General features: G+C 49.6%; 1 protein-coding gene across 1 annotated transcript in view; it reads right to left on the bottom strand.

Moving 5' to 3' along the window:
- LOC115114942 (uncharacterized) overlaps positions 1-11,556 on the bottom strand; it is a 60,558-nt gene that overhangs the window by 4,551 nt on the left and 44,451 nt on the right. The window contains exons 5-7 of the mRNA XM_065016247.1: positions 11,311-11,338; positions 10,576-10,712; positions 10,237-10,396 (exon numbers count right to left, since the gene is read on the bottom strand). Coding sequence (XP_064872319.1) covers positions 10,237-10,396; positions 10,576-10,712; positions 11,311-11,338 — 325 coding nt within the window. The remainder of the gene's footprint in view (positions 1-10,236; positions 10,397-10,575; positions 10,713-11,310; positions 11,339-11,556) is intronic.

The following is an 11,556-nucleotide window of genomic DNA, read 5'->3' as shown; positions in this document are numbered from 1 at the left end:
CATGGTGACCAGCCTAGAAGGATGCTGAGAGTGTTTATAGAGAGTGGCTGATGGTCATGGTGACCAGCCTAGAGGGATGCTGATGGTCATGGTGACCAGCCTAGAGGGATGCTGAGAGTGTGTATAGAGAGTGGCTGATGGTCATGGTGACCAGCCTAGAGGGATGCTGAGAGTGTGTATAGAGAGTGGCTGATGGTCATGGTGACCAGCCTAGAGGGATGCTGAGAGTGTGTAAAGAGAGTGGCTGATGGTCATGGTGACCAGCCATGTGGCTGATGGTCATGGTGACCAGCCTAGAGGGATACTGAGAGTGTTTATAGAGAGTGGCTGATGGTCATGGTGACCAGCCTAGAGGGATGCTGAGAGTGTGTATAGAGAGTGGCTGATGGTCATGGTGACCAGCCTAGAGGGATGCTGAGAGTGTGTATAGAGAGTGGCTGATGGTCATGGTGACCAGGCTAGAGGGATGCTGAGAGTGTTTATAGAGAGTGGCTGATGGTCATGGTGACCAGCCTAGAGGGATGCTGATGGTCATGGTGACCAGCCTAGAGGGATGCTGAGAGTGTGTATAGAGAGTGGCTGATGGTCATGGTGACCAGCCTAGAGGGATGCTGAGAGTGTGTATAGAGAGTGGCTGGTGGTCATGGTGACCAGCCTAGAGGGATGCTGAGAGTGTTTATAGAGAGTGGCTGATGGTCATGGTGACCAGCCTAGAGGGATGCTGAGAGTGTTTATAGAGAGTGGCTGATGGTCATGGTGACCAGCCTAGAGGGATGCTGATGGTCATGGTGACCAGCCTAGAGGGATGCTGAGAGTGTGTATAGAGAGTGGCTGATGGTCATGGTGACCAGCCTAGAGGGATGCTGAGAGTGTGTATAGAGAGTGGCTGATGGTCATGGTGACCAGCCTAGAGGGATGCTGAGAGTGTGTATAGAGAGTGGCTGATGGTCATGGTGACCAGCCATGTGGCTGATGGTCATGGTGACCAGCCTAGAGGGATACTGAGAGTGTTTATAGAGAGTGGCTGATGGTCATGGTGACCAGCCTAGAGGGATGCTGAGAGTGTGTATAGAGAGTGGCTGATGGTCATGGTGACCAGCCTAGAGGGATGATGAGAGTGTGTATAGAGAGTGGCTGATGGTCATGGTGACCAGCCTAGAGGGATGCTGAGAGTGTGTATAGAGAGTGGCTGATGGTCATGGTGACCAGCCTAGAGGGATGCTGAGAGTGTGTATAGAGAGTGGCTGATGGTCATGGTGACCAGCCTAGAGGGATGATGAGAGTGTGTATAGAGAGTGGCTGATGGTCATGGTGACCAGCCTAGAGGGATGCTGAGAGTGTGTATAGAGAGTGGCTGATGGTCATGGTGACCAGCGTAGAGGGATGCTGAGAGTGTTTATGGAGAGTGGCTGATGGTCATGGTGACCAGCCTAGAGGGATGCTGATGGTCATGGTGACCAGCCTAGAGGGATGCTGAGAGTGTTTATGGAGAGTGGCTGATGGTCATGGTGACCAGCCTAGAGGGATGCTGAGAGTGTGTATAGAGAGTGGCTGATGGTCATGGTGACCAGCCTAGAGGGATGCTGAGAGTGTTTATAGAGAGTGGCTGGTGGTCATGGTGACCAGCCTAGAGGGATGCTGAGAGTGTTTATAGAGAGTGGCTGATGGTCATGGTGACCAGCCTAGAGGGATGATGAGAGTGTGTATAGAGAGTGGCTGATGGTCATGGTGACCAGCCTAGAGGGATGCTGAGAGTGTGTATAGAGAGTGGCTGATGGTCATGGTGACCAGCCTAGAGGGATGCTGAGAGTGTTTATGGAGAGTGGCTGATGGTCATGGTGACCAGCCTAGAGGGATGCTGATGGTCATGGTGACCAGCCTAGAGGGATGCTGAGAGTGTTTATGGAGAGTGGCTGATGGTCATGGTGACCAGCCTAGAGGGATGCTGAGAGTGTGTATAGAGAGTGGCTGATGGTCATGGTGACCAGCCTAGAGGGATGCTGAGAGTGTTTATAGAGAGTGGCTGGTGGTCATGGTGACCAGCCTAGAGGGATGCTGAGAGTGTTTATAGAGAGTGGCTGATGGTCATGGTGACCAGCCTAGAGGGATGCTGAGTGTGTGTATAGAGAGTGGCTGATGGTCATGGTGACCAGCCTAGAGGGATGCTGGTGGTCATGATGACCAGCCTAGAGGGATGCTGAGAGTGTTTATAGAGAGTGGCTGATGGTCATGGTGACCAGCCTAGAGGGATGCTGAGAGTGTGTATAGAGAGTGGCTGATGGTCATGGTGACCAGCCTAGAGGGATGCTGAGAGTGTTTATAGAGAGTGGCTGATGGTCATGGTGACCAGCCTAGAGGGATGCTGAGAGTGTGTATAGAGAGTGGCTGATGGTCATGGTGACCAGCCTAGAGGGATGCTGATGGTCATGGTGACCAGCCTAGAGGGATGCTGATGGTCATGGTGACCAGCCTAGAGGGATGCTGATGGTCATGGTGACCAGCCTAGAGGGATGCTGGTGGTCATGGTGACCAGCCTAGAGGGATGCTGATGGTCATGGTGACCAGCCTAGAGGGATGCTGATGGTCATGGTGACCAGCCTAGAGGGATGCTGATGGTCATGGTGACCAGCCTAGAGGGATGCTGATGGTCATGGTGACCAGCCTAGAGGGATGCTGATGGTCATGGTGACCAGCCTAGAGGGATGCTGAGTGTGTGTATAGAGAGTGGCTGATGGTCATGGTGACCAGCCTAGAGGGATGCTGATGGTCATGGTGACCAGCCTAGAGGGATGCTGATGGTCATGGTGACCAGCCTAGAGGGATGCTGATGGTCATGGTGACCAGCCTAGAGGGATGCTGGTGGTCATGGTGACCAGCCTAGATGGATGCTGATGGTCATGGTGACCAGCCTAGAGGGATGCTGATGGTCATGGTGACCAGCCTAGAGGGATGCTGGTGGTCATGGTGACCAGCCTAGAGGGATGCTGGTGGTCATGGTGACCAGCCTAGAGGGATGCTGATGGTCATGGTGACCAGCCTAGAGGGATGCTGGTGGTCATGGTGACCAGCCTAGAGGGATGCTGATGGTCATGGTGACCAGCCTAGAGGGATGCTGATGGTCATGGTGACCAGCCTAGAGGGATGCTGGTGGTCATGGTGACCAGCCTAGAGGGATGCTGGTGGTCATGGTGACCAGCCTAGAGGGATGCTGATGGTCATGGTGACCAGCCTAGAGGGATGCTGATGGTCATGGTGACCAGCCTAGAGGGATGCTGGTGGTCATGGTGACCAGCCTAGAGGGATACTGAACAGCATTTTCACATAGAGTTGAAGTCGGATCATCACTTTATTTTAAGGATGTGAAATGTCAGAATAAAATCAGAGAGAATGATTTATTTCAGCTTTTATTTCTTCATCACATTCCCAGTGGGTCAGAAGTTTACATATACACTCAATTAGTATTTGGTAACATTGCCTTTAAATTGTTTAACTTTGGTCAAATGTTTCAGGTAGCCTTCCACAAGCTTCCCACAACAAGTTGGGTGAATTTTGGCCCATTCCTCCAGACAGAGCTGATGTAACTGAGTCAGGTTTGTAGGCCTCCTTGCTCACACATGCTTTTTCAGTTCTGCCCACATATTTTCTATGGGATTGAGGTCAGGGCTTTGTGATGGACTTTGTTGGCCATTTTGCCACAACTTTGGAAGTATGCTTGGGGTCATTGTCCATTTGGAAGACCCATTTGCGATCAAGCTTTAACTTCCTGACTGATGTCTTGAGATGTTGCTTCAATATATCCACATAATTTCCTCCCTCATGATGCCATCTATTTTGTGAAGTGCACCAGTCCCTCCTGCAGCAACGCACCCCCACAACATGATGCTGCCACCTCCGTGCTTCACGGTTGGGATTGTGTTCTTCTGCTTGCAAGCATCCCTCTTTTTCCTCCAAACATAACGATGGTCATTATGGCCAAACAGCTCTATTTTTGTTTCATCAGATCAGAGGACATTTCTCCAAAAAGTACGATCTTTGTCCCAATGTGCAGTTACAAACCATAGTCTGGCTTTTTTATGGCGGTTTTGGAGCAGTGGCTTCTTCCTTGCTAAGCAGCCTTTCAGGTTATGTCGAGATAGGACTCGTTTTACTGTGGATGTAGATACTTTTGTACCTGTTTCCTCCAGCATCTTCACAAGGTCCTTTGCTGTTGTTCTGGGATTGATTTGCACATTTCGCACCAAAGTACGCTCATTTCTAGGAGACAGAACGCGTCTGCTTCCTGAGCGGTATGACGGCTGCTTGGTCCCATGGTGTTTATACTTGGGTACAATTGTTTGTAGAGATTAACGTGGTACCTTCAGGCGTGATGATCATGATGCCAAGCGAAGAGGCACTGAGTTTGAAGGTCGGCCTTGAAATACATCCACAGGTACACCTCCAATTGACTCCTTCCTGAGCAGTATGACGGCTGTGTGATCCCATGGTGTTTATACTTGCATACTATTGCTTGTACAGATGAGCTTGGTACCTTCTGGCGTTTGGAAATTGCTCCCAAGGATGAACCAGACTTGTGGAGGTCTACACATTTTTTTTCTTCTGAGATCTTGGCTGATTTCTTTGGATTTTCCCATGATGCCAAGCGAAGAGGCACTGAGTTTGAAGGTCGGCCTTGAAATACATCCACAGGTACACCTCCAATTGACTCAATCAGCCTATCAGAAGCTTCTAAAGCCATGACATCATTTTCTGGAATTTCCAAGCTGTTTAAAGGCACAGTCAACTTAGTTTATGTAAACTTCTGACCCACTGGAATTGTGATACAGTGAATTATAAGTGAAATAATCGGTCTGTTAGCAATTGTTGTAAAAATTACTTGTGTCAATGCACAAAGTATATTTGCCAAAACCATAGTTTGTTAACAATAAATGTGTGGAGTGGTTGAAAAACGAGTTTTAATGACTCCAACCTAAGTGTATGTAAACTTCCAACTTCAACTGTAGGTCCTCTAGTTCCTCAGCAGCTAGGTCCTCTAGTTCCTCAGCAGCTAGGTCCTTTAGTTACTCAGCAACTAGGTCCTTCAGTTCCTCAGCAGCTAGGTCCTCTAGTTCCTCAGCAGCTAGGTCCTTTAGTTCCTCAGCAGCTAGGACCTTCAGTTCCTCAGCAGCTAGTTCCCTTCAGTTCCTCAGCAGCTAGTTCCCTTCAGTTCCTCAGCAGCTAGTTCCCTTCAGTTCCTCAGCAGCTAGGTCCTCTAGTTCCTCAGCAGCTAGTTCCCTTCAGTTCCTCAGCAGCTAGTTCCCTTCAGTTCCTCAGCAGCTAGTTCCCTTCAGTTCCTCAGCAGCTAGGTCCTCTAGTTTCTCAGCAGCTAGGTCCTTTAGTTCCTCAGCTGCTATGACCTTCAGTTCCTCAGCAGCTAGGTTCTTTAGTTCCTCAGCAGCTAGGACCTTCAGTTCCTCAGCAGCTAGTTCCCAAGTAGATGTCCTAACCGACTTGCCAAAACTATAGTTAGTTAACTTCTTATTTTTCTTTGTTAAGTTCTTTTGGATCATTGGGACGCAACATCCTGTGAAATTGCACGAAATTCAAAAAACAAAAGTAGTAATATTAAACATTCATAAAAATACAAGTGTTATATTATACACCATTCTTTAGCTTAGAATCTTGGTAATCGAACTGCTTTGTCCGATTTACGGTGAAAGCATTTGACAGTCTGAGGACAGCGCCTCATCCACTTCCTGCATTAACATGAATTCATAACCTACACAGGTGTCACAATACTCAAAAACAGCGATAAAATGAATCACTTACCTTTGAAGATCTTCATCTTTTTGCCATCCAAAGGGTCCCAGTCACACAAATGAATGGTCGTTTTGTTCGATAAAGTCCTTCTTTATATCCCCAAAATGTCAGTTTATTTGGCGCGTTTGATTCAAAATCCACCTGTTCCAACTCTCCCAACAAAGGAATCTAAAAAGTTGTTTCTCTCGTGCATGCTTCAGTGTTGCTTGACTCGGCAGTAGGCTCGTGTCACTGGGCAGCTCACGCCTGGGTTTCCCTTTGTAGTCTGTAGTTTTCAAGCCTCATCCAACGAGCATCAGAACCGGTGTAGTAGGATTCAACTTTAATCCTGTATTGACGCTTTGCTTGTTTGATGGTTCGTCTGAGGGCAGAGCGGGATTTCTTAACAGCATCCGGATTAGTCTCCCGCTCTTTAGCTCGATGCAGATGTTGCCTGTAACCTAAGGCTTCTGGTTGGGATATGTACATACAGTCACTGTGGGGACGATGTCGTCAATGCACTTATTGATGAAGTCGATGACTGAGGTGGTATACTCCTCAATGCCATTGGATGAATCCCGGAACATATTCCAGTCTGTGCTAGCAAAACAGTCCTGTAGCGTTGAGTCACCGGTACTTCCTGCTTTAGTTGTTTTTTTCTCTGGTTGCACGTGACATGCTGGTAAAAATGTTGTAAAACTGATTTAAGTTTTCCTGCATTAAAGTCCCCGGCCACTAGGAGCGCTGCTTCTAGGTGAGCATTTTCTTATTTGCTTATGGCTTTATAGAGTTGGTCTTAGTGCTTCGTTCTGTGGAGGTAAATTTGCGACTGCTTTTGAAAAAACGTTCAAAGTTCTTGACTGACCTTCATGTCTTGAAGTAATGATGGACTGTCATTTATCTTTGCTTATCTGAGCTGTTCTTGCCATAATATGGACTTGGTCTTTTACCAAATAGGGCTGTCTTCTGTAACTGATTGGCTCAAACCCATTAAGCCAGAAACAAAGCCCTTTCTTTGGAAACTCGTCAGTCTATTCTGTGTATAGAGGTGGGCTGTGTGTAGAGGTGGGCTGTGTGTAGAGGTGGGCTGTGTGTATAGAGGTGGGCTGTGTATAGAGGTGGACTGTGTGTATAGAGGTGGGCTGTGTATAGAGGTGGACTGTGTGTATAGAGGTGGGCTGTGTGTAGAGGTGGGCTGTGTGTAGAGGTGGGCTGTGTATAGAGGTGGGGTGTGTATAGAGGTGGACTGTGTGTATAGAGGTGGGCTGTGTATAGAGGTGGACTGTGTGTATAGAGGTGGGCTGTGTATAGAGGTGGACTGTGTGTATAGAGGGGGGCTGTGTGCTCTGGATAAGAGCGTCTGCTAAATGACTTAAATGTTCTGAGAAATGAAGGCTATTCCATGCGAGAAATTGCCAAGAAACTGAAGAACTCGTACAACGCTGTGTACTACTCCCTTCACAGAACAGGGAAAACTGGCCCTAACCAGAATAGAAAGAGTGAGAGGCCCCGGTGCACAACTGAGCAAGAGGACAAGTACATTAGAGTGTCTAGTTTGAGAAACAGACGCCTCACAAGTCCTCAACTGGCAGCTTCATTAAATAGGACCCGCAAAACGGGGTTTTCTTTTTATTGGCCAGTCTGAGATGTGGCTTTGTCTTGACAACTCTGCCTAGAAGGCAGTGTCTAGTTTTAGAAACAGGCGCCTCACAAGTCCTCAACTGGCAGCTTTTCATTAAATAGTACCCACAAAACACCAGTCTCAACGTCAACAGTGAAGAGGTGACTCCGGGATGCCGGCCTTCTACAAGTAACTTTTGATCACGTTGAACTTGTTTCTAAATATGTAGATCAGCTTCTTCAAGTATGGTAATGAGTTCCTTTGTCTGAGGGTAGTTATGTGGTTTGGTAATGAGTTCCTTTGTCTGAGGGTAGTTATGTGGTTTGGTAATGAGTTCCTTTGTCTGAGGGTAGTTATGTGGTTTGGTAATGAGTTCCTTTGTCTGAGGGTAGTTATGTGGTTTGGTATTGAGTTCCTTTGTCTGAGGGTAGTTTGTGTCTGTGTATAGAGGTGGGCTGTGTGTGTAGAGGTGGGCTGTGTGTATAGAGGTGGGCTGTGTGTGTAGAGGTGGGCTGTGTGTGTAGAGGTGGGCTGTGTGTGTAGAGGTGGGCTGTGTGTGTAGAGGTGGGCTGTGTGTGTAGAGGTGGGCTGTGTGTATAGAGGTGGGCTGTGTGTATAGAGGTGGGCTGTGTGTATAGAGGTGGGCTGTGTGTGTAGAGGTGGGCTGTGTATAGAGGTGGGCTGTGTGTGTAGAGGTGGGCTGTGTGTATAGAGGTGGGCTGTGTATAGAGGTGGGCTGTGTGTATAGAGGTGGGCTGTGTGTATAGAGGTGGGCTGTGTGTGTAGAGGTGGGCTGTGTGTGGGCTGTGTAGAGGTGGGCTGTGTGTGTAGAGGTGGGCTGTGTGTATAGAGTGGGCTGTGTGTAGAGGTGGGCTGTGTGTATAGAGGTGGGCTGTGTGTAGGTGGGCTGTGTGTATAGGTGGGCTGTGTGTATAGAGGTGGGCTGTGTGTGTAGAGGTGGGCTGTGTGTGTAGAGGTGGGCTGTGTGTATAGAGGTGGGCTGTGTGTATAGAGGTGGGCTGTGTGTATAGAGGTGGGCTGTGTGTATAGTGGGCTGTGTGTGTAGAGTGGGCTGTGTGTGTAGAGGTGGGCTGTGTGTATAGAGGTGGGCTGTGTGTATAGAGGTGGGCTGTGTGTAGAGGTGGGCTGTGTGTGTAGAGGTGGGCTGTGTAGTATAGAGGTGGGCTGTGTGTGTAGAGGTGGGCTGTGTGTGTAGAGGTGGGCTGTGTGTATAGAGGTGGGCTGTGTGTAGAGGTGGGCTGTGTGTATAGAGGTGGGCTGTGTGTATAGAGGTGGGCTGTGTATAGAGGTGGGCTGTGTGTGTAGAGGTGGGCTGTGTGTATAGAGGTGGGCTGTGTGTAGGTGGGCTGTGTGTATAGAGGTGGGCTGTGTGTATAGAGGTGGGCTGTGTGTATAGAGGTGGGCTGTGTGTGTAGAGGTGGGCTGTGTGTGTAGAGGTGGGCTGTGTGTATAGAGGTGGGCTGTGTGTGTAGAGGTGGGCTGTGTGTATAGAGGTGAGCTGTGTGTAGAGGTGGGCTGTGTGTATAGAGGTGGGCTGTGTGTATAGAGGTGGGCTGTGTGTGTAGAGGTGGACTGTGTGTATAGAGGTGGGCTGTGTGTAGAGGTGGGCTGTGTGTATAGAGGTGGGCTGTGTGTGTAGAGGTGGACTGTGTGTATAGAGGTGGGCTGTGTGTGTAGAGGTGGACTGTGTGTATAGAGGTGGGCTGTGTGTGTAGAGGTGGGCTGTGTGTGTAGAGGTGGACTGTGTGTATAGAGGTGGGCTGTGTGTGTAGAGGTGGACTGTGTGTATAGAGGTGGGCTGTGTGTAGAGGTGGGCTGTGTGTATAGAGGTGGGCTGTGTGTATAGAGGTGGGCTGTGTATAGAGGTGGGCTGTGTGTGTGGGCTGTGTGTGTAGAGGTGGGCTGTGTGTGTGTGTATAGAGGTGGGCTGTGTGTAGAGGTGGGCTGTGTGTAGAGGTGGGCTGTGTGTGGGCTGTGATAGAGGTGGGCTGTGTGTATAGAGGTGGGCTGTGTGTATAGAGGTGGGCTGTGTGTATAGAGGTGGGCTGTGTGTGTAGAGGTGGGCTGTGTGTGTAGAGGTGGGCTGTGTGTGTAGAGGTGGGCTGTGTGTATAGAGGTGGGCTGTGTGTATAGAGGTGGGCTGTGTGTAGAGGTGGGCTGTGTGTGTAGAGGTGGGCTGTGTGTATAGAGGTGGGCTGTGTGTAGAGGTGGGCTGTGTGTATAGAGGTGGGCTGTGTGTATGGGCTGTGTGAGAGGTGGGCTGTGTGTATAGAGGTGGGCTGTGTGTGTAGAGGTGGGCTGTGTGTATAGAGGTGGGCTGTGTGTATAGAGGTGGGCTGTGTGTATAGAGGTGGGCTGTGTGTGTAGAGGTGGGATGTGTGTATAGAGGTGGGCTGTGTGTATAGAGGTGGGCTGTGTGTGTAGAGGTGGGCTGTGTGTAGCAGAGGTGGACTGTGTGTATAGAGGTGGGCTGTGTGTAGAGGTGGGCTGTGTGTATAGAGGTGGTGGCTGTGTGTGTAGTGTGGGCTGTGTGTGTAGCTGTGTGTAGTAGAGGTGGGCTGTGTGTATAGAGGTGGGCTGTGTGTGTAGAGGTGGGCTGTGTGTGTAGAGGTGGGCTGTGTGTATAGAGGTGGGCTGTGTGTATAGAGGTGGGCTGTGTGTATAGAGGTGGGCTGTGTGTGTAGAGGTGGGCTGTGTGTATAGAGGTGGGCTGTGTGTATAGAGGTGGGCTGTGTGTAGAGGTGGGCTGTGTGTAGAGGTGGGCTGTGTGTGTAGAGGTGGGCTGTGTGAATAGAGGTGGGCTGTGTGCTGTACAGTACCTTGTGTATCTGGCCTGTGTCTCGTCAGGTTGACACACCCCTGAGCAGTCATGTGACGGCGTAGGCTGTAGTGATTGGCTGAGGCCAAGAGGCAGTAGGTGTGGTCTGGACTGAGATGGGAGAACACTCTCTTTGAGCCCGACTCAATGTCTGACATAACCTACACACACAAATCAATGAGAACTCTGTTGAAAACGTGATTTTGGTGTGTGTGTGTGTGTGTGTGTGTCCGTGTGTGTGTGTGTGTGTGTGTGTGTGTGTGTGTGTGTGTGTGTGTGTGTGTGTGTGTGTGTGTGTGTGTGTGTGTGTGTGTGTGTGTGTGTGTGTGTGTGTTCTCACCGTGGCGTTGTGTTCCTGAACATTCTTCAGCAGTGTGATGTTGTAAAATTTGAAGATGTTCTGAGCAGGATGTTGAAGCTCGACACATAGACTCTGGTTCTCCACCCACAACTCCAGACCTGGGGCGCTCAACACTGCTGCAGGGCTGTACTTACTGTCTGAGTAGGGCTGTACTGTGTCTTACTGTACTGAGTAGGACTGCTGTGTCTTACTGCTGACTGGGCTGTACTGAGTAGGGCTGTACTGTGTCTTACTGTCTGAGTAGGGCTGTACTGTGTCTTACTGTCTGAGTAGGGCTGTACTGTGTCTTACTGTCTGAGTAGGGCTGTACTGTGTCTTACTGTCTGAGTAGGGCTGTACTGTGTCTTACTGTCTGAGTACTGCACTGTACACAGGGCTGTACTGACACTGTACTGTGTCTTACTGTCTGACTGTACTGTGTCTCACTGTCTGAGTAGGGCTGTACTGTGTAGGGCTGTACTGTGTCTCACTGTCTGAGTACACTGTACAGGTTGTGTACTCTCACTGTCTGAGTAGGGCTGTACTGAGTAGGGCTGCTGTCTGAGTAGGGCTGTACTGAGTAGGGCTGTACTGTGTCTGACTGTACTGTGTAGGGCTGTACTGAGTAGGGCTGTACTGTGTCTTACTGTCTGAGTAGGGCTGTACTGAGTAGGGCTGTACTGTGTCTGACTGTCTGAGTAGGGCTTACTGTCTGAGTAGTGTACTGTGTCTTACTGTCTGAGTAGGGCTGTACTGTGTCTGGCTGTCTGAGTAGGGCTGTACTGTGTCTTACTGTCTGAGTAGGGCTGTACTGTGTCTTACTGTACTGTGTCTTACTGTCTGAGTAGGGCTGTACTGTCTTACTGTCTGAGTAGGGCTGTACTGAGTAGGGCTGTACTGTGTCTTGTCTGTCTGAGTAGGGCTGTACTGTGTCTTACTGTCTGAGTAGGGCTGTACTGTGTCTTACTGTACTGAGTAGGG

Source organism: Oncorhynchus nerka, unplaced genomic scaffold, assembly GCF_034236695.1.
Source record: "Oncorhynchus nerka isolate Pitt River unplaced genomic scaffold, Oner_Uvic_2.0 unplaced_scaffold_1066, whole genome shotgun sequence".
Classification (NCBI taxonomy): domain Eukaryota; kingdom Metazoa; phylum Chordata; class Actinopteri; order Salmoniformes; family Salmonidae; genus Oncorhynchus; species Oncorhynchus nerka.
The sequence above is the reverse complement of the archived record's forward strand: the minus strand, read 5'-3'. Positions and strand labels throughout refer to the sequence as shown.